The 25,777-nt window shown below is 41.6% G+C and overlaps 1 protein-coding gene across 3 annotated transcripts in view; it reads right to left on the bottom strand.

Annotated features, from left to right (window-relative positions):
- The window catches only part of SLC45A2 (solute carrier family 45 member 2), a 45,868-nt gene extending 20,332 nt beyond the window's left edge, over positions 1 to 25,536 (bottom strand). For 2 of the 3 annotated variants that reach the window (XM_020807115.3, XM_072992861.2), the window contains exons 1-7: positions 23,851 to 25,536; positions 19,365 to 19,541; positions 16,162 to 16,484; positions 10,396 to 10,539; positions 7,188 to 7,311; positions 6,409 to 6,614; positions 4,028 to 4,144 (exon numbers count right to left, since the gene is read on the bottom strand). In XM_020807115.3, the coding sequence (XP_020662774.3) occupies positions 4,028 to 4,144; positions 6,409 to 6,614; positions 7,188 to 7,311; positions 10,396 to 10,539; positions 16,162 to 16,484; positions 19,365 to 19,541; positions 23,851 to 24,322 (1,563 nt within the window). In that variant the 5' untranslated portion in view covers positions 24,323 to 25,536. Of the gene's footprint in view, positions 1 to 3,506; positions 4,145 to 6,408; positions 6,615 to 7,187; positions 7,312 to 10,395; positions 10,540 to 16,161; positions 16,485 to 19,364; positions 19,542 to 23,850 lie in introns of those variants that run through there. The other variant, XM_078384498.1, reaches the window with a different exon arrangement.
- Between the last annotated feature and the right edge of the window lie 241 nt (positions 25,537 to 25,777).

Below are 25,777 nucleotides of genomic sequence, written 5' to 3'. Positions count from 1 at the left end.
TGTAGCATTGGGACAACAAACTAAGCTCTTTCCAGATACCTGCAAAAGCCTTCAAATCTCCTGTGTGCAGAGAATGCTTTTGCTCCATTGACAATCATGCAGGCAGTTTTCATGTTGGTGATATCCGAAAGCTATCACCCCACTGGAGTGAAACCTTATAGAGCCACACCATAGATCCACTAATTTCAAACACTGGCAACTTCAGCAGGTCAAGGGGATGATTTCCCTCCCTTCCTGGGAACTTCTGTAGGTTATCTAATTGATCCTGTGTATCTGTTGTTGTTGCCTCATCATAGGGTGGTCATTTTAAGGAAAGATCAGCAGGGGTTCACCATTGCCACCTTCTGTAGTAATAACAAAAGTTAGCTTGAATGTCACTGTTGTTGCCTCCTCCACCAGTGTCACTTTTAGTTGCTGCTGCTGCCACCCAGTATCTTCCTTGTGTATATATTATTCATTTTAAAACAACAACTGGAAATGTCCAGGAATTCATTTCCAATTTCTTTTTTCTTAAAAGCCCCAAATAAACATTTTTCAATTGTGTAAACAGCTCATGGGTTTCCATTCATGTCAATACATGTTTATTGTTTAAATAGTCCAAGCTTTCGATGACAATATCCTGCACCCTCTTCGTCAGGGAAGGCAAGATATCAACTAAAACAAAGCTAACCTTAAATACAACAAGGTGCAGTCAAAACCAGCTGGGTAAACATTCAGGTCAGACTCAGGCAAATAAACATTAAAGCTTACATTTCAAACCCGTTTTCTGTCCTATTAACAAAACAAATGGCCCATGTAGTTAAAGATCCTCTGGGACTCAGAGCCCTAGGCATTTATTGAGCACCATGCTACTGTGGTCAAACTTACATCAGCTAGACTGGAAGATTTGTTCCAGAGAGAATATCTGAACATTCACGATATATTAGATTACAACATCCAAAAAAATCTGGACTGGCTAAACATTGCATCAAGCATGGTCATCAGCCCCATTGGAATTTGTTGTTATTATTTAGTCGTTTAGTTGTGTCCGACTCTTCGTGACCCCATGGACCAGAGCACGCCAGGCCCTCCTGCCTTCCACTGCCTCCCGGAGTTGGGTCCAATTCATGTTGGTTGCTTCCATGACACTGTCCAACCATCTCATCCTCTGTCATCCCCTTCTCTTACCTTCACACTTTCCCAACATCAGGGTCTTTTCCAGGGAGTCTTCTCTTCTCATGAGATGGCCAAAGTTATTGCAACCTCAGCTTCAGGATCTGTCCTTCCAGTGAGCACTCAGGGTTGATTTCCTTTAGAATGGATATGTTTGTTCTCTTTGCAGTCCGGGGGACTCTCAAGAATAGGGTATAAGTATTGGCCAAAACCAGTCAATTCTGGATAGAATTATTATTGAGGCTATCATGATAAAACTTGAGCCACATTCCATCAAAAGAGACAGTTGTGTTACTTTTAGTGCTTGCTGGAAGCCTTTGTTTTGTAAACTAGATAGGCATGACAGGTTGCCCTTATATAATACAGGTCCGTGTGGGTTACTGGATCGTTAATGTTAATTTGCCTCAGTTTGGTCTGAATGTTTACCCAGCTGGTTTTGATTGTACCTTGTTATGTTTAAGTTTAGCTTTGTTTTAGTTGATATTTTGCCTTCCCTGATGAAGATGGTGCAGGATACTGCCACTGAAAGCTTGGATTATTTAAACAATAAGCATATATTGACATAATTGGAAATCCATGAGCTTCTTATGCCAAAGTATTCATCATGAAAGACTGAGATCTCTAATTTTTCAATTTTACTTTCTGGAGGTTTTGAACCAGACAGAAGAGGTAAGGAGGCATGGAGATTGCTCAGAAATCACAACGGGTTTGAGAACCACTGGCTTAAAGCATCCTGGAGGGAGGATATGTCTGCCCGGCAGGAACCAGAACAGGGCACACCTCCTAGGAAGTTAGGAGAGACTGCCACATTTTTTTTTCTTTGTTCCACTTGCATTTCACATTGAGTGAGCAAATGGCATTGTATTTGAGACATCTAGCCCACGGGAAGAGTTTAAGGCAAGATAATCTAATACTCAAATGGCTAGGACAGCACTGGTTTTAACCTTGACCTTACCATTCATTTCATTGCCACAATCAAGCCAGTCTTGTGCAACCTTCTTCTGACATCTGTTAATATTGCATCCTACCTTTTAGGGTGGATGCTAAGGATTGTAGCAGAACTATTTATGTGAGATGCCTTCAGTAGTATAAAGGGATCTGCTCACAGTAAGGGCTCAGTCAGGTGGGCATTTGCTTCTCTTTTAACTGCATGATGGGGGCAAATTGCTTTGCTTGTACCTTCTGTATTGGAACAAAAACAATATAGAAGATGTAAGCCTTGCTAAGAAACATTTTGCCTTGAGTGAGAGGCAATCACTTTCAAGTCTGAGCAGCCACAATCTGGATATGTCAACTGGACGAAGTATGCTTTACTATAAAAACTTTTGAATTTTTGCTCTTCACTGGACATGAAATTATTGGCATTGCAGGTGCAGTCACGTACGGCCTGTCACTTTTCAAAAGCTGAAGGGAGAAAACTCTTTGTATATATGGACTTAATGAAATCAATGCTCAACCGGATTGTACTTTTATTTTTTGGAGTGACAGGAGAGTATCAACTCTCCAACCAGAAGAAAACCAATAAAAGCCATAATTTATTGTTCTTTTGAAATAAATTAAATACAGCCTCATTTCCAGTATAATATTTAATATTTCCTGACTGTGGTTCTTTTTTGTGCAATGAAGTACCAGAAGCATACGTGTGTGTGTGTGTGTGTGTGTGTGTGTGTGTGTGTGTGTGTGTGTGTGTGTGTGTGTGTGTGTGAGAGAGAGAGAGAGAGAGAGAGAGACAAACAGACAGACAGACAGACAGACAGAGAAAGAGAGAGAGAGCTATTGGCAGTGTAAGAGTACTCGAATATCCACAATTGTGAAAACCCAGATGGAGATGTCTATAGTAGCTTAAAATTAGCCAATCTCTGACATACAGATTCCTGAGAAGAACTTTTAAGTCCCACTTGACCATAGCATAGGTGTGACTCAGCTTTGTGGCAGAACAAATGCCTTTGTGTTTTGCCAACCCCAAAACAGCAGCAGAAGTGTTACTAGTAGGTGTGTGGTTTTGTGTGCATGTTTTTTGCCTCCAACATCCAGAATTATCCAAGAATTCCCCAGCCAAAATTTTGGGAGTTTCAGGGGGCCCCCCCACACTGACAAGACACCTACATTTCACTCACCTGGAGCAGGGCCTCCCTCCAAGGCTTCTGGGCCTTCTGGAGTATTTGTTTCCTATTATTAATGTAAAAAAAAAAAAAAAACCCCGAAGCTGCCACAGAGCTTCATTCTTTTTCTGGAGGAACCTTCCACATAGCCTAATAAGCTGTGGGTGTGTGGTTTCCAGGAAGCATCATGATCTCTTATTTTTTTTTCTCCTTTCTTTTTTTAATGTTAAGAACAAAAAATGGAGACCACCATTATTAGAGGTAGACCCTGCTCCAGGTGAATGAAATGTACGTAGCTGTAAGTTGTGGGTTTGTGGACCGAGACTCCCAGAATTCTCCTCAGAGATTTTTTTTGATGAATTGTAGGAGATGGAAAAGAATCTCCAAAGAAAGAGAGACCACGTACCAAGTGAGAAAATGGATTCACTGTAGGCTGGCGACACCAATGTTGTGGGAGTCGTGAACCTGCTTTTGGCTTTTAGTCCAAAGATTTAGAGGAACCATCCAACATGCCGAACCCTATCCCTAAAATAAGCTCAGCACCCTTCCTTGTACTTACTATATTGGGATCTCCCACCCCCACTTTGTGGTTTCATCATCGAAAGCCAACTTTCTTTCTCCTTGCTTGATCCAAAGGCAGCAGTTTTCCCAACTATCCACTATTTATTGTTTTCATCCACGTAGCGGACAAAACATGCTACAAAGCAGCAGCCGAATAAGGCAATGGCCGAGGCGGAAATCACCACCACCACCACGCTACCAGCAACACTGACCAGGAAGCCCAGACCCACACCAACAAGGATCTGGGCCAGCTGAACCATGCAAGTGAGGGCAGCACAGTCCACTCCTTTGCCTCGGAAAGCACCGTCTTCTTTTCCTCTGCTCTGAGTCTGTAACCAAACAAGAAAGGAAATGGAACTTAGACAAATAAAGAAACATGAACCATTCAAGGCAGAGCTTGTATGGGGGACCTGCTCCCACAGCCCTCCAGGTATAAGGGTAAAGTTTGTTTCCCTGCATTGTAATATTGCTAAATAATTTACATTTTCAGATCCTTCTGTTTTCATTTAAGCAAAGGGGAAGGACTCAGAATGAAGCTGGGGGGCATTCTGGAGCATCAGCCAGGCCAGATGTTCTGTCCCTCTTAAGATAAGGAAGAGAGTGACCTTTTGACATGAGTAAACAGGAAAAAGACCTAGAGAATGCAAGTTGTTTCTAAGATTATAACTAACACTCACACTTTTTAAATATGCAGTGGTGCCTCGCTAGACGATGATAATCCGTTCCACTGAAATTGCTGTCTGTCATGCAGGGTAACTGTCTAGCGAGGCACCACTATCTTCATGAACCATTTAAAGGGCTACATGTTTTGACGCAGGCTTGTAGTTTGGGAACCCCCTATTCTCTTGATTGAAGAAAATTCTTTCTGACATGATGTTTGGGGCAAATAGAAGAACTTACAATTCATATGCAGGCAGCATTTTTTTCTTTTGCTTGTTCCAACCCTCTGTGAACGCATTGCCTGTTTTTCTGCCTGTTCGAATACATTTATTGACTACCTTGCATTTTGCACCTGTCTTTCTGATCTCACTCGGGCCAAGAGCCATAGCACTTGAAAAATCCACAACCCCCCAGGCACCATGGTGGTTGGAGGATTCTGGGAGCCATAATCTAAAAGAGCAATTTTCTCAAGTGTCCTCTGAAGATGCTGGGCACAGAGACTGGTGAAACGTTAGGAAGAACAACCTTCAGAACACGGCCAAAGAGCCCGAAAAACCCACAACAACCATTAGATCCCAGCCATGAAAGCTTTCGTGTATACAATTTTCTCAAACCGTGGTTCAAGGAATCCTGTACTAGGCTGAGCATATCTTTATTTTAGAGCATTATTTCTCTGTCATTTTAATGGTGCACAGCCTGGTGGTCCAGGTCTTTTTGCATTCGTGAGCACAGGGTTACTCAGGACATTCTTTTAGACAGGCGTGGATGATACAGGAATCTTGTCCTTTTGTACATACTGCAATCTCTGATACACTTCACTATAGAAGGAGAAATATACATTAGCAGTGGGGTAAAAAAAAGCAAATGGTTTAAAAATAATTCCAGTGAAAGGACTTTCTGCTTCTTAGCTCTTTTCTTGAAATTAAATGTCAAATTAGTTCCTTAAAGGAAATGTGTGTGTATTCCTTGAGATTAATCTGGAGGTTCTCCAGAGATCTGTGCCACAGCATCAGACTTGCAAAATAATCTCATGTTTATTTTTCATTGACCAATCGCAAAGCAAAACTGGCTGGATAACTCCGTGAGTCAAAGCAGCCTGGTAGGAGAAGAGCTAACCTCTGTGGCCTTGGACAAACTGCACTATACCATAGTGACCCCAGAAAAAGGAAATGGTAAATCACTTCTGAGTATTCTATACCATTAGGAAACCCCATGAGTCAGAACTGACTTGATAGAAAGTAATAATTATTATTGATCATAAAACAAATCAAACTAAATGCAAAATAGGAATGTGAGGGAAAACATGTGCTATGACAAACAGATTGTTTTTACCCTATGAGGGAGCATCACATCTAAATACACGCAAAATATGCCATTTGGTTTCTTTGTCCTGATCCTGGGGTTTATTTCCAAGTCACCAGGCATTGCAGTATTGACTTATCCAATGGTTCACAGACTTTGTTGGGTGCTGTGCATCCACTGTGAAGTGTGTTAATGTGGCATCAGAGGATGGATCCTGCCAAATTATCCCTGGGCTGATTTGTAACACGCAGGCCACAGTGCTGTGCACACTGACCAGAAGGAAAATTCTGCAGAATTCAGTCAGACATCCTTCTGAATAAACACACAGGAGTGTGTTACAATCTGTTTTCATCACTATTTACTCACAGGTAACTCCCATGTAGGATAGATTAGGCATTTCCTGTAAGCATAGAGAAGAGCACAGAGTGAAATGTTGTTATTATTCATATCAGTGAAGGTTGTAGGAGGGAAAGAATGGAGGAATTCCTCAGGCAGACCTTCACACTATGAGTTCTTCTTCGTTTATGTCTTGGCTATCCTCATTTCCTGCATGGAGATGGGTTACCCTCCAAGTTAGAACAAGGATTCAGCACCAAACAATAAATGCCAACAGACATACGTTCTCGCTTACCTCTTCCTCCCTGTGATAATCAGCAATGAGGTTGAATGGTACAGTGTATAACGTGCTGGACATGACACCAAATAGGGAACATAGAGCCAGAGTAGAATACACTTTGGGGAAAAGTCCAATAAACCCTGTCCCAAGGCCAAAGAGCAAGTATCCAATGAAATAAAGTCCCTTTAATCCTATGTAAGGTAGAAGGGCTTTCTGCAAGTCTGTTGGGGAAAAAAGAACAGAAGAGGATAGGTTGTTTGTTTTTCCTTTGTTTCTGATTAAAAATATTCATTTATCCTTTCTTCTTGCGCCAAGGCATTCTTTAAAAAACATTTAAAGAAAAAGTGCACTTTTCTTAAAAGATATATTTCTGTATGAACAGACTGAAAATAGTTCCGAATGCCCCTTTTAAAGCAATCTGTAATGACTGAAGGTCATATAGAACAATATTGTCCTTAAAAAGGAACCATTCCAGCAGTGTTTGGACATTACAGGGTGAAGTAACTGGGTCATTTGCTGCATTTTTAACACAGTAGGATCGCAACACCATTTGCACACCTCTGGAATCCAGATGCTTGTTGCATAACCTGGAAACCCAGGTTTCAACAGCCCTAAATGTTTGCTGTGGGATTTCTGATGGGAAAAAAATGAGGATAAAGGGTTAGCTATTGGAAGGAGCACTTCCTCCCATAACATTCTCTGGTCTAGAATTTCCCTGACATGTGAATATGCTTGAGAGCCATAGATAAACACACATCAGAAATCTAGGAAGAACCCAGTTTGGCAATACTCACAGGAATAGAGTGAGGAAGAAACTGCATTGATGCACATCCCCCAGCATCCAATCTCTACTCCCCTTTCATATGTCATATATTCTGTGGAGTTATGAGGTGCATAAGGATCACCACTGAATACAATCTGCAATGCATCACCAAAAACAAAATAAAACCAAAAATGAGAAATAAGGACTGATTTCTCCATGGGTCCTACTTCTAAATTAAACAGCCCATAAAGCATAAGAGAGAGACCTAGGGGGAAAAAAGCCATGAAAATATAATAACAATACATCCACTTTGACCTTGGGACTGTCCAATGCAGCTGGGCCCTGCAACCAGAGGCTGAAGAGTTCCCATTTGTAAGACACCTCCTAGAATTTGTTTTGCTCCGGCTGGAAAATAGAAAGTTGCCTTATGCTGAATAGTGTCCTCATATTGTTTAATCTGGTGCAGGGAGTCATTGGCAGCAGATCTCCAGTGTCCCTGGGAAGAAATTTTCCAGCCCTGCCTGGAGAGGCTTATGATTGGACCTGTGATCTTCCACATGCAGAACATGTGCTCTGTTTACTGAACCACAGCCCCATGTCAAGATATAAAGGCCAAATTAGCACTTCATTAGAAGTGTCATTTCACGCGTCATTATCAGCAGTATTAGAAGCTTTCCCTGGAGTTCTTTTCTGAAAGATGTTTAGAACCACACAATTTTGCCAGCTGTTTTAAAGAGGTCTTGCGGTTTTCCAGTTGAATTTTATTCAGTGATCCTATATGAAATTTACTGGAGAAGACATTCCACCCAAATCAAAACAATTGTACTTTGGGTAAATGTGCATGCAGTTGCACTACCCCTGCATTTATTTGATGTTGATTATTTTAATCAGAGATGGGAAAGGTTATGTTTTTGAACTACAGTTCTAAATAACCCGGACAATATTTTTGAAGTTGCCTGGAAAAAGTGGAGGTCCAACAGCTGGAAATACTGGAGCCCAGTTCCTGCCATTGATCAGGCTTTCCCCCAGCACAGGAATAGCATAAATATATCCAGACATTAACTAAGCATTATTACAAGAATGAACCTCCAATTCATATATCTCTTTTTCCACTCTTGACCTTCCTCCCTTCATATTAAAAACTTCAAATCCTAATTTCTACTAAACCATAGCAGTCATGTTGGTTAGCAGTTTGAGGGAGTTGTACTCCAGAAAAGGTCACATTTCCAACCTCTGATCATAGTTTACTGAACCAAGTAAACTTAAATAGCATGCCTGGAAACCAAGATTCTAAACCATGGCTAGTATACAATTTGCAATGCTGGCTTACAGGTAAATCACAATTTCCCATAAACCCAGATTGGAAGTTTCAATAATAGGAGAAGAGAAAGGAATTCCAAGGGGAAGAAGAAGTTTGTGTTTGGAACTATGGTGCAACATTATTTTGAAACAGCCTCAGGGTTCTGAGACTTTGAGAACACCATCCTCAAAAGCCTCTTTGTACCAGCAAAGTGCTTTAGATAGGAACCAAGGAAGGGTAGGTCCCTGAGCTCTCACAGCAGTAATGACATCTCCATCAAGAAATTGGGAGGGATTGTCTACCAATGTAACACATGGCATTAGATATCAGGAAACATCAGGTTATTTCTGTTAACATTGCCCATATACACTAATATGGTAAACAAGACAATAAATTGCTCAAGGGGACTGTAATTTAAAATGCACAGCATGAGCAGGAGCTCTGCCAACTTCAGGAGTCAGCAATGAATCAAGAATTTGCAATACATCTGTCAGCTATATTCTAAACAACAGAATGGACATTGATGTTTTTGGAAACTTCAGACAGCCATCATTTTTCATTTTATCTTTTATGGCACCCACTAGAGAAAAATATAAAAACGTTAGCTCCTCAATATGCACAGTTCTATGAAGAAATCCTAAAGGCATTTGTATTTGTTCTCTGGATTTACTCACTCCGCTGTTCCAAGATGTTAACAACAACTCTGAATGTTACCACCAAACCAATATAAGCAAATGAATGAAATAATTTGAATTTTAAAATTTGCATTGTGCCTTGAAAGAGGTAGAGGGGGACCCTTAAACATCACCAAAAAAAGAGGACAAAATGGGAGTGCAGATTTGTATATATTGTGCATATGCTAATTTATAGTCGCAGATGTAAAATTAGAAATAAGATGTAAAATTTAAACAGAATTGCACTATGGATATTTCTGTACAGCACCTGCTGCTCACAATCAAAAGGCACCATGCAGCTATCTTCCTCCCCAATCCATTAATGAATCATTTCTCATAAGAAAAAAGGTGGAAGGAACAATGGGAGAAGCATGAGACAGTAGAAAATCAAACATTATCATACAATCATAGAATAATTGTGTTGGAAGGGGCCCATAAGGCCATCAAGTCCAATCCCCTGCTCAGTGCAAGAATCCAAATCCAAGCAGATCTGACAGAGGGTGGCCCAATTGTCTCTTCAGTGCTTCCAGAGTTGGAGTGCTCACCACCTCCTGAGGTAATTGGTTCCATTGTTGCACTGAGTTAAGACGTTTTTCCTACTATTAAGCCTAAATCTGGTTTCCTGTATCTTGAAATTATTATGTGTCCTGCACAATGGGATGATTAGGATCAGACTACCTGTCAAGTATTTTGAAAATGCAATCATATCTTTCCTCATTCTTCTTTTCTCAAGGCTAAACATGCCCAGTTCTTTCCTCATAAGACTTGGTTTCCAGTCCCCTGATCCCCTTGTTGCCCTTCTCTGGCATCCTTCTTAGTGCAGTGTCCAGACTTGGACACAGTACTCTAAATGATGCCTAACCAGTGCTGAATAAAAGGGGACTAGTACCCCATGGAATTTAGAGACCATACTTCTGTTAATTAATCAATATTATCTGGGCCTCCCATAAATAAGGCAGTGCAATTGCCCATTAAAAGCTTCACCTGGAAGCATACTATGTCCCACTATAAAGGGAAATACTGTGAGCAGCTAACTTCCATGAGCTTGTTTCGTCTTCTACTGTCCAGACTCCAACTGTTGATGAGTAGCAACTTCAAGGCCCTCACTACTTATGCTTCTTTGCCTGGAAACCAAACTCGGCTGGACAGCTCTTCAAACAAAGACTCCCTTCAACTGAAATGTGCACTCTGACATCCCTCCAACCGTAGAGGAATGACCTCTGTAAAGTAGGACATATACCATTCTAGATGGTTGTTTTCTTTACCTGTCCCATAAAATCAGTGAAGAAGAGCATAGTAGAAAGGAACGCTGTCCATCCCATCAAATGGCTCACACACAAGCAGCGGTAGTGCGAAGGCATGCTTAGAACGGCCTTGAGGAGGGACCTAATGGTCATTTGCCTCTGGACCTGAAAGAAAGAACATCCCAATATTTCGTTTCCACAAATATTTATACAAATTGGTTTTCATAGAATCATAGAATAATTGAGTGTGAAGGGGCTTGTAAGGCCATCGAGTCAACTCCCTGCTCAATGCAGGAGTCCATATCGAAGCAGATCTGACAGAGGGTTGTCCAATTTTCTCTTGAGTGCCTTCAGCGTTGGAGTGCTCACCATCTCCTGAGGTAATTGGTTCCATTACTGTGCTGTTCTAAGAGTTTTGGCTGATACTCAGCCAAAATCTGGCTTCCTTATTATGTGTACTGTGCTCTTGGATGACCGAGAACACATCCTGCCCCTTCTTGGTATGACTACCTTTCAAGTATTTGAAAAGTGCTATCATATTGTCACACAGTCTTCTTTCTCAAACCTAAACATGCCCAGTTCTTTCAGTCTTTCCTCATAAGGCCTACACCTTTTGGGTTTTTTAAAATCCCCAATCAATCAATCAATTAATTGATCAAATATATATTAATTTTGAAAGAATGCCTTCCCATTGGGTTATAATGTGCCCAAATGGTTTATAATGCTAAGCCAAAAACAAAACACAAAGCCCACATCTAGCCTTCATGTAGTGTAAGCCTAACAATGACAGTGATATAGTACCTCCTTTGTCAGAGTTACTACTCCTCTAAATATCTGTTTCTGGCAGTGCAGCCCTGCCTGTGGGTTGCTTCTCACAGGCATCTGGTTGGCTATTGCATGAACAGAATATTAAACTAGACAGATATTTGATCTGATATAAGATTTTTTTCTTATCTCCATATTGACAGTTAAGCCTGGGTAATCTCTAGAATATTGTGCTGTGAATCAAGAATTGCTACTTGCACATTCTACACTTTTATCTTGATGTATAGCTAGTAATGCTGGGGGATTACATAAGGATGATTAAGGTAAAGAGGAGGAGTTTCCAGGATATATACAAGTCTAACCATGGGCACTAAAATTATAGATCAAATAGATTCCCTGTCAGCTGAAGGCAACCTAAGGATATATCCAGACTGGCCCTCTTGGTGCAGGCTGGTGTGATATAAATAGGGGTCAGTAGAGGTCAGAAGGAGGAGCCATACACCATTTGGTGAAATCTTCATGTCAAAATGACATATTGACCTTAAATCAGTGGTCCCCAACCTTGGGCCTCCAGATGTTCTTGGACTACAACTCCCAGAAGCCTCTGCTGGCCAGGATTTCTGGGAGTTGAAGTCCAAGAATTTATTTTATTTATTTATTTGATTTATATCCCGCCCATCTGGTATATTTATACCACTCTGAGTGGCTAACAACAGGATATATACAATTATAATAATATAAAACCAAAACATTGGTTATTAACAAAACATACCAAAAATCATAAATGATAGGTAGATAAGAAATAGAAAATTAAATTAAATTAGATTAATTTAACATCTGGAGACCCAAGGTTGGGGACCACTGCCATAAGTGATCATCCGTCTCCTTCCACTGTCAGTTGTTGTTCCTGTGTAACTGTCACAGCAACAGCGGCAGCCATCCAATCCCTGCCTAGACCCTGAGAAAGCTGCCTTCTCAAGCACCTACCTTAATTGATAAAGAAGGTAAGAAAGTGAACAAGAAGCAACAGTGCTAGTTGGAGGCAGGGGTTTCCATGTGTTTTAAGTCCCCACTACCCTCCAACTTAGCCTCACCACTACTGACTCCTGGTCAGCTCTCCCCCCTCCTCCTTTCAAGGCTCTCCCCCCTCCTCCTTTCAAGGCACAAGTGGGGAATTCCCTCATGTCTCCCTACTCCCCCCTTCCATATAATCCACCCAATTCAGCTGGTTCAAACTTGGATATGAAGTCATCCTGATGAGGTTTCACAGCTCCTTTGTTCACACAGTTTGCTTGTAATACAATTTCTTCTTGTGCTCCTGAACTGTCCCAGTTCTATAACAGAGATCCACCCAGAGAAGCAACATTACCAGTGTGGATGGCCTCCTGGAATGTGAACCACCACCACTTTCACACTTGGCAATGTTTATATAAAATCAGTACACGTGGAATTAGCTGACTATGATGGTACTTCCACCTGGAGCTGATATATGACGAGGGCACTTAGTTTCTTGCAGCTAAATCTAGATGAAGGACTCTGTATCCATTTTCTATGTCAGGGTTAGGGTCAATAGTGACAGGATTTACAGTGGTACCTCGACTTACGAACATCTCCACTTGCAAACGATTCGAGTTACAAACGGCTCTGTTTGCAAAAAGTTGCTTCAACTTGCGAAGGAAGCCTCGACTTATGAACCAAAAAAAGAGGAAAAAAACCTTTCCTGCCCTTTTTTTGACCTAAGTTCCTCTTAGGTCAAAAGAAGGGGGGAAAATCCCTCCCCCAGTGGTAGAGTACGGATTAACTGGCTTTGTATTAGTTCCTATGGAAACGAATGCCTCTACCTACAAACAGCGCCTCGACATGCAAACGAAAAACAGCAGGTACAGATTAAATAGCTTTCAATGCATTCCTATGGAAAAGTTTGCCTTGACTTACGAACTTTTCGACGTACAAATGTCATTCCAATATGGATTAGGTTCGTAAATTGAGGTACCACTGTATTCTCCTTCTTTACTGACCTTTGCTATTTTTTCTCTTAGCATCAGCACCATCATAATCCACAAACTGACTGTTAGAGAACACAGGTCCATGAATGGATGTACCCAGAGACAAAATCAGTGTCACAGAACATGCACAAATCACAGATAGTCCACCAACTTTGATCAATGGACTGAAACGTATACCCTCTTGATTTCCCTGTATACCAGCTTAAAACTAAATTTATATTCAGGCAAACCTTACTTGAAAAGAGACAAAAATTTCCAGCCAACTTTCACCAATGTTCAGATGTTGATACGTGGTGGTACAGGCTGATTTAGATTAGATTAGGCATCCTTCAGTCTCGAGAGATTATGGTAACGTCCTCTGAATGGAGGACTTGGAATAGCATCTAGTGTGGCTGAGAAGGCCAATTCGAGAATGAAGTACTGTACATGCTGACCTGGTTACAAAATATCCCATCTGCCTCTTCATATTATTATAAGAAGCAATGTGCATATCATCAATTCATTTTCCAGGACTCTGGATGCAACCTTATGCATGTTTATCTAGGATTGCTCAGGCATACTTTTGAATAAACTCATACAGCATCAGAGTGTGTGCAAATTTCACTTTCTTCTGATACCAGTGCTTTTTTAATGAAGAGATTTTGAAAGAAGTGTTTCAAGAGAATACATCAGATGCTTAATCCATCTGAGAGTGAATCCACAAATTTAGATAGTAGGCAAACTCATTGCTCTCTGAAATCAGATACAATGATCCCTAGGGTCCTTCTCGGCTCTGCAATTCTAAGATGATGATGATGATGATGATGATGATGATGATGATGATGATGATGATGATGATGATGTTTGATGCCAATGGCTTAAATTTGAAAATGAAAATTGACTGCAATCTGTCAATGGAAAGTGTGTTTCCATTGACAGATTGCAGGTTGCCTTCCTGTGGGATCCTGGAATATTAAGCACCATCTAGGTAGGTTTAAGAGTTGATATATTTCAGTAGGTTGGCTGCAGAACCAGGGCCCAGGATCTGTAATGCCTCCTGGGAGATTGGTCAGTCAAGATCACCAGGACCATGCATAGCTGCTGAGGTTACTTGTCCTGCCACCTTTACAACCCTGAGCAACCAAAACAGAGGACTGGGAAACCATTTCAGAGTACTTGACACTTAGAAAATCATGGGTAGACTCGATAGTACAGGTAGATCTAGAATTATGCATGAAAAGACTGTCAGTCAAACAGTGAAAGAAAGAACACACTGAGTGCTGTCTTACATTGATAGACCATCAGTCCACCTAGCCCAATGTTGTCGAGGCTGACTAGCAACAGCTCTTTAGGACGAAAATTTCGGAGCTCTACTTGAACATATCAGGAACTGAAACTTTAGACTACAAAGAACATCCTGTTTTGTAGGATGCCTGTTACAAAGCTACATCACCTTCCCTGTTTTTCCCACCACAAATTGATAAGAAACCAAACTTGAATTTCTTTCAGGAGGACACAAATTACAGCCCACAATGCCTTCCAGGTGTTATCTGTGTGCTTCTCCCATAACAGCCCAGTTTAGCAGCTTGTAGCTATGAGGGTCAACTTAATAAGTGCATCAATGGTCATTCTTCCAACAGTGATATGATATGATATTATATCACCATGTGGCACTGGCTTATTATGGCATAAGCCAGGTGCAGACAAAGCATGGCTCTACAGATGTTGATGAAATTGATCACTTAAGATTCTTCATCATAGACTATGCTGCCTAGGACAGATGGAAGCTGTCCTATAATAATAATAATAATAATAATAATAATAATAATAATAATAATAATAATAATAATAATAATAATAGTAATAGTAGTAGTAGTAGTAGTAGTAGTAATAGTGATAATAGTTGTTGTTGTTGTTGTTGTTGTTATTATTATTATTATTATTATTAAATACACTAGGCACAGTCAATCAAAATTATAAAAAACATTGACTGGTATTATATAGCAGATACAAGTTTTAAGCAAGAACTCAAGTATCGGTTAAACAACCGTGCAGTATGTATGCTGTTCCTAATATTACTGTTTTTTGTAGCTCTGATGGTGTTGTTTCTGAGATCTGCAACTGCTTAAATACTGTATGAATTTTTTTGATATTTTTCCCAAAGCCCTGATGACTACGGGGACCAGTCAAGTGTGGTGGTGGTGGTACATCTTCATCATCATCATCATTATTTAAGCTTATTTTTCCATGTATAAGATGCCCTCACGTATAAGACACCCCCCACTTTTCTAACCCAAAATTTCTTTCTTTGCAAGAAAGTGGAGGGGAAAGGCAGGGATCAAACGATTTGATTCCTGCTTTCCCCCTCCACTTTGTTGGGAAGAAAGTACTTTCCCCCTCCACTTTCTTTGCAAAAAGCTGATTTTCCCCATCACGTTTTGCAAAGAAAGTGGAGGGGGAAAGCACTTTCTTCACAAGAAAGGGAAAGGAGAAAGTGATTCCTGCTTTCCCATTCCACTTTCTTTGCAAAAAGTGGAGGGGGAAAGCAGCTTTTTGCAAAGGAAGTGGAGGGGGTGCTTTCCCCCTCGACTTTCTTTGCAAAAAGTGGAGGGGGAAAACAGGGATCAAAGTGCTTTGATCCATGTAAGATGACCCTAAATTTTTAATCTAAAGATTTTAGACAAAAGTATCATCTTATAGCCCTTAAGAAAAAGCTGTTGAAATATTTGCTTGGATTCCCCCTCCTTACTACCGTGTATAAAACGACCCTCAATTTTTCCTCTAGGAAAAAGTGTCATTTTATACATGGAAAAATATGGTATATTGTTCTTGATGGAATTAACTTTTTCTGAATCTTGCTCAAATCAGGCAAAGAAAAATTCATAAAAATTATACTCCAGTCTCCATTTTTCTTCAGACAGCCTGATATTCATGAAATTTACAATCCCCCAGCAGTAAGACTCCACGTTCATCATCTCTAAAATATTTGTTCAACAGAACAGTTTTAAAAGACTGTAATTTTAATGGTAGCAATTACCTGGATGTCTGCTTTTCTAGTGGGCTGCCCCTGATGAGATAACATCCTTATTTCATTATACCCACTTTTAAAATAACCATTCTTTGCTTTCTCTATGGAGCCGTATTCATAGGGTTGAGAGGCTTTCAGGAGGGCTTTCGATTCTACTGGGAGGGTGGAGACAGATGTTTCAGGAATGCTGCATAAATGTACAGTAAGACAGATCAGGAACACAAGAGCTGCGTAGAAGAACATGACCTGGAATTCTGATCCCAAATAGGTTCCCAAGACAGTATGCCCCCAATCAATGGCACCAGTAAGGTAGCCAAGGGCCCCGCCCAGACCTAAAAAGAAAAGAAAGAAGAAATTCAATTAACATTCTATTATTTGTAACTGGTTCTCCAAAGATCCATGGAACCAGGTTTAAGATTGTAGAGAGAAGGTACTGAGAAAATGAAATAAAATAAAATGAAAGCTTCTGTCCACCATCAGAGCTAAGAAATTTTCTGGACTGCAGCTCCCAGAATCCCTTGGCCTCCACTGGTACAGGGACTGTGACTTTGTGAGAAATAATAAATACATCTATTGCTTACAAGAGAAGGCACATGCTTGCCGTTGTTGTTCAGGGGACTCTAAAATCCTGGCTAGGATCAGGGAATTGATTCGTCATCAACACTAGAGAACTTCTGTTTGTTTCTATGGGAAGTCAGAAGCACAATGGGTTGATCTGTATCTGTGAGAGGTACCACAATACATGCACATCCTGTGTGACAACCTCTTAGAAGTTAAATCTCCATAGACTACATCTGAAACAACCGTCAGGCGGCTTTGTCTGCTGCCGCCCGGGTTGTACAAACTCCTCTTTGTCTTGCAGTGGTGAGAGAGAGCAGCAGACGTTTAAAATCACGTGGGTTCGTTGCTGCCCTCTCTTGAGACCTTTGTTACCCTAACATGCATCATTAGTCTGGAGGTCAGAAGAGGATGATCCTTGGAGCATGAGGCTCCTAGCATTTGGAGAAAGGAAAAGCCTGAATTTGTTATGGGGAAGGGGAAGACAGAAAACTGTTGGAAAAAATATTCTGAGCAGGGAAGACTTAACATGTCTTCTTTCATGGCAGGAAAACAAAACGACTTGGATCATTTTAAACTGTTCATAAACAGAACTAGTGGACTTCCAGAAAGGGGAAAAAACTGAGTTCCATTTTATCTTCTCCAGGCTGTTAGACTCCTGGCTGTGACCATACTGGCTCGTGAATTCTGGGAGTTGCAGTTCAAAAAAATATCTTTCCTAACTTTCCTAAGAGCCTCGTGGCGCAGTGGTTAAAACGCTGTACTGCAGCTAAAACTGTGCTCACGACCTGGGGTTCAAATCCCAGGTAGCCGGCTCAAGGTTGACTCAGCCTTCCATCCTTCCGAGGTCGGTAAAATGAGTACCCAGCTTGCTGGGGGGGCAATGTGTAGCCTTTATAATTAAAATTGTAAACCGCCCGGAGAGTGCTTGTAGCGCTATGGGGCGGTATATAAGTCCAATAAATAAATAAATAAATAAATAACTCTCCTGCCCACATTTCAGCTAAAACATGTTCAGCTAGCTACACACATCAGCGTCTAACCCAATGTCTGGTATTATGCAGAGGTGACACTGGATAAGGGGCAAAGCAAGTTCTCTTTTTTGGACTACAGTACAATGGTTATAATGATGGCTGGGGGATTGGGTTATTCTAGGAGTTGGGGCTTTTACAAGCTCTTGAAGCAAAACATGGCTGCCATGACATGCATTACAGCTGGCAGATGCAAGGTTGCCAGAGCACAGGGGTGGGGGCAGAGATGCCTCGCTCATGAATTCTAAGGAAGTGTGATGACAAATCATTTGGTACAAACACCTGTACTTTGGAAAACAGAGGCACCCATAAATAAAATAGGCAAAATGGAGATAAGAATACTGAACTTTTAGAAAAGTTTTATAAATATTCATTCATTCATTCATTTCTGGCATTTATAAACTACCCCATTAGTGCAGAACACTATTCTGGGCGGTGTACATATAAAACAAGGAGTACCTCAATCAAATAAAATATCAAACCAAACCAAATGAATAAATAAATAACAGTTTAAAGGTGAGGGACGTGCTGGCATTGTGGGTTAAACCGCAGAAGCCTCTGTGCTGTAAGTTCTGTAGATCTTCAGCTGTAAGATCGAATCCACGTGACGGAGTGAGTGCCCGTCGCTTGTCCCAGCTCCCGCCAACCTAGCAGTTTGAAAGCGTGCAAATGTGAGTAGATATATAGGGACCACCTCGGTGGGAAGGTAACAGCGTTCCGTGTCTAAGTCGCACTGGCCATGTGACCACGGAAGAGTGTCTTTGGACAAAGGCTGGCTCTATGGCTTGGAAATGGGGATGAGTCGAACATGACTGGACAAAATTATCAAGGGGAACCTTTACCTTTACTTTTACCTTTAAAAGTGGCACAAGTTTTGAGTTCTTGAGTATCTTCAGATACAATAATTATGGGACAGGGAAAACAGAAAAGTCAAAAACCAGGAATGGCGTATTATATATGTTGTGTTTCCTTGTGTAGATAAGCTTATTTCTTGCCTTTTATTGAAGGTTGCAGGGGGTGGGGGAGGCAGTGTTGAGTGGAAAGGAAATACTATGTTGTGCCATTCTACACTGTTACTGAGATTTACATTATGCAACATTAGTATGACCAGGTTTACTGAGGAACCCATGGTAATTAATTCTGTAGTACGTGTGCCTAAGACTTACATTAGGCTGTGTCTTCCCCTCCCCCTAAAAAAACTGTTGTTGTTTTTTCCTCAGGCCCTTGGCTACACTGGGTAAAAACAAGCCTCTGGAAAAAGCACCCAGGAACAACACAGAGATAGTAAAAAGAAGAGAAATGAGGAAAACTCTACCCGAAACCATAACCACTCCACCCCATGCTTTCTCCCAAAGAAGAAGAAATATTGCTTAGATCAACTTCCGTTTTAATTCTAGGAGATTGTTTCTCTGAAAGACTCTTTTCTTCCGGAACCTTACTATAGCTTCAGTGGTCACAAGATGACCTTTTTAAACAATGCTCGTGACTGAAGCACCAGATCAGATGATCAATTCATTCAAGATGTTTACACATGGAAGGAGAGAAAGGAACCTTGGGGGCAGGAACCATTATTAAATGCATAAAAGGCAGCAGGCTGCCACATAAACCCAGTTTTATTTTTACCTGTCAGGAAGGCATGATAATGGAGCCCCTTCTCCTTATCCTGATGAGAGCAGACATCAAATAGATAGGCCTTGATGGGACCATCGATAAAGTCGGCAGCAAAATCGAAGAGCACCACTCCCAGCATGGTAATGACTATAGCCCACGTCCTCTGTGTGGCTCTGTCAGCAACCAGCGCTGCAAAATAAGAAACCTGTTCATTTACAGCCATTTCTTACATTGCTGAGAATGTCAGGCAACATGGCCATAATTTTCAGCTTTTTCTGTACCCACGGGAGCCACTGCACCTGAAATACTGTGGGAAACGTTGGAGTCTTTCTGACTGTGACAACTCTGAAGGTAGTGACAACTGTCACTTCTTTTTAAGGGCTAAACAGGTTGTAATAGTTGCACCTCTGTATTTATACAAAAAACTGTGTTCAGACATGGGTCTTCCAAAATTACTGAGGAAGAGAATACGGCATTCCTTTATATCAACAAAAAAATTGGTGCTGAATCTCTTTCTCTCAGCCTTATTTGTAGTTCTCTACAGCCGCTGTGCTTTGAACATTTTTTATGTCAGCCAAGGTCAATGGTAGCTCAGGTGAAGAGAAATTTTGTATTAGGCAAGAAAATTACAGGGATTTAAACTGTAGGAAGGGCCAGGATTCTGTTCTCCTTATTCTTTCTTTTTACATGCCTCGGGTAGATCTGCATTTAAAATCCAGGATACTGCCACCATCATGCCTCAGTCTCTCAATGTCCACTTAAAAGGGGACATTGTTCACCTCATAGCTCAGGGACGGAGAATGTGCAGCCCTGTAGATGTTGTTGGACAACAGTTCCCATCATCCTTTCTCATTAGGCTGGCTATGGTTGATAGGAATTACATTTCCACTACATCTATAGCAGTCATTCTCAACCTTTTTTTAACCATGTCCATAAGCAAAATATGAAAGAAATGTAGGCCAAATCAGGATTGTATAAGTCACATAATGAACCTTATACGGTGGTATTTGAAGAATTGTTTCCAGGCTGTGCCCCCCTTCAAATGTGGCAGGGCCACCCATTGAGAATGGCTGCTCTAGAGAATCACACATCACCCATTCTTCCAATAAATGCTTCTTGGAAATGAAAAAGAAGGCAAAACAAACTTCTGTTCCAGCCCTTTTAGGCAGATATGGTGCCTGCAGTTGCCATTTGGAATGTGGAACACTCTCATTATCTACCAATTATTCTAGTTAACCACCATTTAAATTGGTCCGTAAGCTCAGTATAAGGTAAAATTGCAGGCCTGTTATGCATTTGGTTGAAGTAGGCGTTTTGGGCAGTGTAATGTGTGTGCCACTTTGACAAGCACGCAATGTTATTTTTAAACAATAGCAGGACCTTGAATTATTTGTTGTTTTTAATGCTAATATATTTGTGAGCACAGCACATGGAAGGCATGCTTGCAATGTAATGTATCTTAACTTTTCTGGGAATCTCTAATATGTCCAACAAGTGGCTGGCAGTGGGATGGGAGGAAGAGTCACAACAGGCTGAATGTTGGGAGTCTCCTGACTTTTTAACAGCTTTCTGTGCACATATTAAATACAGTGCTTGGATTAGTGGGGAAAGAAGGCAAATACAATGAAATCTACAAGCTTCATCCCTTGAATCCTTCCACATTGACCCCAATCATTTAGCCTTTGCAAATGATAGATAAGGGGCTACTACAAAAAAAGATGGGGTGTGGGTCTCCTTTGGATCTCCCCACAGCGTTAAATTCGAGCACTGGTTAAAAGTGCCCCACAAACTCTGGTAGCAAATCTCCTTTTCACAGCTCCCATTCATTCACTCCGTGTCAAACAGAGGCTGATATCTGTGCCATTCCCAGACTCTTGTCAGCTGCCACTAAAATCCAGTCTTGCCACAGTTAAGGAATTTTTGAAGTTAAACCGAGACAATGGGAGAGTTATTCTGCCACATCTCATTTGCCCTCATCCATCGGTCTACTGTAGTTGGGACTATCAACGGGATTTAGCCCAATATTACGCATAGGTAAGCAGAATAACCATGTAGGTTGGGTGAAGGGATAAACCTTACACCTGCTGTCCATTTCCCCTCTAAATCTCTCTGCATAGCAGCTCAAAAAAGACTCCTATACTGTAGTGTCCATGAAGCCTCCTCCAAACTTTTAAAGCCCTATTGCAGTGGCGGCAAACCTCTTTGGGCTCCTGTGCCAAAACTGAAAACAAAAAAATCCAGCGGGCAGCGGCTGAAGCAGTGGCAGAACTGGAAGTGGTGGCGGAAGGGGGAATCCCGGGCAGGGAGGTGCCTCGAGGCCCTAATCTGGATCCGCCACCAGCGCCAGCTGCTCCAGATCCACCTATTGAAGCACCAGCACCGTGGCTGCAGCCACCTTCTCAGGTTTGGCTGTGTGTGTGCGTGCGGGGGTAGGTTAGCAATCCAGTGACTTATGGCTTGCATGCCTGCAGAAAGAGCTCTCCTTGCCAGCTGTGGCACGCGTGCCGTAGGTTCGCCATCCCTGCCCTAGTGCATGAAGGAAGAGGGTGAATCTAGGTGGTGAATCATGCAGGGAGGAGAATTAAATCTCCCTCACCTACTCACTTACTTGTGTGTTTTTAAAAAGTACATTCTGCACATTCTATATTTAACATAATATGCAGATATAGTGTAAACCTGTTCTGTCCCAATCTCTGAATTACAAACTGTAATCCTGCAGAGCGAGAGCACACCCAAATGGTGAATTTTGTTTATGATGACATAATCCTTTCTATAACAGAATCTTAATACCCGTAGTCTGGAACTGGTGTGAATTGCATTGAAAATCCTTTTCACTCCATCAACTGCAACAAATCAAAGCCAGTTTCAATGCAAAAGCTGAGAACTTCATAAATCGCTTTGTGACCTCTCAGATCCCCACTGGTTTCTCTACAATGGTTTCAGAACAAGTAGCTGCGGTTGTATAGGTTTCGCATTTCTGAAGATCTCCTGAATTTCTTATCTATTGCAAAATGTTCTATTCTCAAAATGTTTTGCTCTAAACCTCATCTTGGCAGTTCAGTTCACAAGCTTATTGCAAGAGAAAATCTTAAAGAAACTTAAAAGCCAGAAAATACTGTAGCATGAATTGATCCTGGCCCTTTAATAGAGGGAAGCATGTCTGCTTGCACAAGCAGGTGAGGATAGAGTCGTGGCTTTGATAGCTGGCTGAGGCTGATCAGAACCTCTTCACTTTCCCACTGCCTTCTTTACACAGAGAAAGTAATGGAAGAGGGGAGCCAACTATGGAGATCCTAGTCACCTGCTCCTTGTGCAAGCAGCCATGCTTCCCTGCTGTAGTTCTGTCCTCTCTTTCCCAGCTCCTTTCTAAAGGAGAGGTCAGGATACTTCTCAGGGCAAATAGGAGGCGGGGTGGGCTTGCAGGAAACACCTGTGAGCCAGACTGGGGGAACCCTACAGGCCAGTGGTCCTTAATCTTGGGCCTCCAGATGTTCTTGGACTTCAACTCCCAGAAATCTTGGCCAGCAGAGGTGGTGGTGAAGGCTTCTGGGAGTTGTAGTTCAAGAACATCTGGAGGCCCAAGGTTGGGGACCACTGCTACAGGCTATATCAGGCATGTAAATCAGAGCTCCTGGTTTGCAGCGTAGCTCAGACACCTACCTGTTGCAAAGGTCTCTGCTGTAATGATAACACAGAGATCATAATAATGGTGTACAAAGATACTGTAGCAATGGCCACAATTAATGTTTGGGTAATACTGTGAACACTTGAAACAATAAAACAAAATTGTTGGGGTTTTTTGGGGGGGAGGGACATTATTTTTGTTGTTATTGTTGAACAGTATTTTTGTTTGAACATTACAGTACTTGATTTTTCGGGGAAGGGAGCATTATTTTTCCTCAAATCAGCCTCTGCCTTTTCAAGGAGGGAGTTATCTGCATTTTTGGAGAAATGCAGCCATCCACCAAACTTACACATTACTCTGAAAGTCAAACAAGTCATCCCTTTAGCTCTTTGCCGATTTCCTTTGTTCTGCATGTTTGGAAAAAGGCAATCCTGTCACCAACAGGAATACTGAAGATGCAGACAGAATACAGATCTTGCCTGCTTCAAAATGTATGTTCAGCCACTTCCCTGCAGAGAGTTACAGTGATGTTGTTTCTATGCTTCAAGGTTCTTTAATTTTTAAAACATTGCCAGCTAGCCCATTGCAAATCCACTTTAAATCCACAAATGTAGTTTGTTTTTTAAATAAAGATATTTCTTCCCACTACACATCCCCAAATCCCTCAGCCAGCACACTTGCCTAGATAGGCCAACTAGGGTTTCTTGAAGTTGTATTCAAAATATGTATCCTGCTCCCCTAAGCTTTGCTAACAAGTACTTAAGAACATTCTAACAATATCCCTGGCCAGTGTAACTGGCCGGCCAGCCATGTGTACTGTTTCAATCAAACATTAGTTTTTTTGTTGGCACTATGAAACGTTTGCTTACTCACCTGAGATGACGGTGTCTCCATTGAGGTACAGGGCCATCCCCAGTAGCATCATAATGCCAAGGACTAGAATATAAGGTCTCCGCCTGCCCCAGCGAGAAGAGTAGTGGTCACTGGCCGACCCCACTACAGGCTGGAGGACAAAGCCAAGGATAGGGCTAATGAGCCAAACGAGGCTATAAAGGCTTTTGGGGAGGCCCACGCTGAGAAGCACAGGGGTGACGAATGCCGCTTCCACGGCGTAACAGAACTCTCGGCCAAACATGACCGTGCTGTGCATAACCAACCTCCCGGTTGCCTTCTTGGGGGGCTCCACGGAGGCAAAGGGGCCTCCTCCTGCCAAGGACTGCAACATGGTGTCTTCTTTCTCACTGTTGCACTCCATGCTGGCAACACCCATCTCGCAGGGAAGCCGCTTGACCGAATCCTGCTTAGTTGGAGCCTCTGGGGTTTGAGAGCGAGCTCTGTCAGGCATAGATCTTAGGTTCCTCTGTTGAAAAATGGGGAGGGGGAAGGAGCTGGAGGAGGGGCAGCCCACATACTTTTCATGGCTCTGGGATCACAAGTTACACAAGGGGGGGGGAGTGTGGGAGGAGCAGTAGGCATCTGTGCATGTGTGCCAGCAATGGAAGATTAGCACAATTAGAGTTATTGGCTAATTGGAGAGTTCCCAGCTCTCTGTGACTGGAGGATTATCTCTGAGACGGCAAAAATGTGTTTCATGTGTGTTTAGAATTCTCATATACCAGGATCCAAAGCCAGCTTGAAAGCAAGGCTACTGTTTTTTGCTTTAGTAGAATAGCCCCAGGGGTTGGTTTTTTTTCCCCTTTTCTTCCCATTCACCAAGCAGCCAGGATCACAGCATGTGGTGGGGAGGAAAATCACTACTTTTTAAGACAGTTCTGTACGGGTTAGAAAGATTCTCATTGTAATCTCAAGAAGGTCACTTTTCCATCAGGAACAAGGAAGTACAGTACAATGTTTCTTCTCGTTTTCAGGCCATCAGGTTTTTGTACATTTTGAAGCGAGTGGAAACAATTGCATGAAATTTGCAGGCCCTCCTAAGGTATTTAAAACGATATGTCTTCATGGCCAGTCGTTTTCAGATTGGGGCTCCTATTTTATTGGTTTCTAGTATAGTGTTCTATATAGATCATTTAGGTTGATCTTTCTGTCTTCCCAATACTTTATGCAATTAAGAAAAAGCTGCAGTTTTCCAGCTAGATTTGTGTTTCCATACATACATATTGACAGCAATATATGGAGATGAGAAATAATAGACATTATCAGCCCTTTTCTTCCAGCTAGTTATTCCCCGCTTTCAACATGGTATAATAATGTTGGAAATTCTTGGAAGCGTATTAGAATCTTCGGGACAGTGTTCAATTGTTTGTTTTAATGATTATTGATTTCTTTGGAGTAGCAACTGTTGTCCTCGTACAACTTTGTGTAGAGCAAGTCAAGCTCTTAGCTCCATCTCCTTGAAAGTTTACACTTTCAGGCAATGGAAGTGTTGATGAACAGAAGATTATTCAAGGTAGAGTCATGATGATTACTCAAGAAGATTGTGAAAAATACTGTTATGATTATAGCAAGTAAGAGTGTATTTTTAAGAGGGAGGGTTAAATCAAGTCTTTCTGAATAGTGATTTAAATAAAATCTTCCCCAGCATCATAAGAGTGCCGATTAGCCCTGTCACTCCTGCCACTCACCCTCATTTGCATGAGCCTATGAGAAAGCTGGAGAAGTGGAGTCAATTGATATATGATGCTTAGCTGAAGGAGGAGCAGTCAGATAGGGATGAGATAGGGACTGGTTAGGAAACTGATGAGATAAAAAGAACGGGCAAGAAAGAGATAGGTTGGTGATGTGTTTATGAAACTGTAAAAAAGAGAAACAAAGTAATGAGGGAACTGATAAGCTAAGACCA

The sequence above is a fragment of the Pogona vitticeps genome, chromosome 2, assembly GCF_051106095.1.
Source record: "Pogona vitticeps strain Pit_001003342236 chromosome 2, PviZW2.1, whole genome shotgun sequence".
Classification (NCBI taxonomy): domain Eukaryota; kingdom Metazoa; phylum Chordata; class Lepidosauria; order Squamata; family Agamidae; genus Pogona; species Pogona vitticeps.
This window is presented reverse-complemented; position numbering and strand designations above follow the sequence as displayed.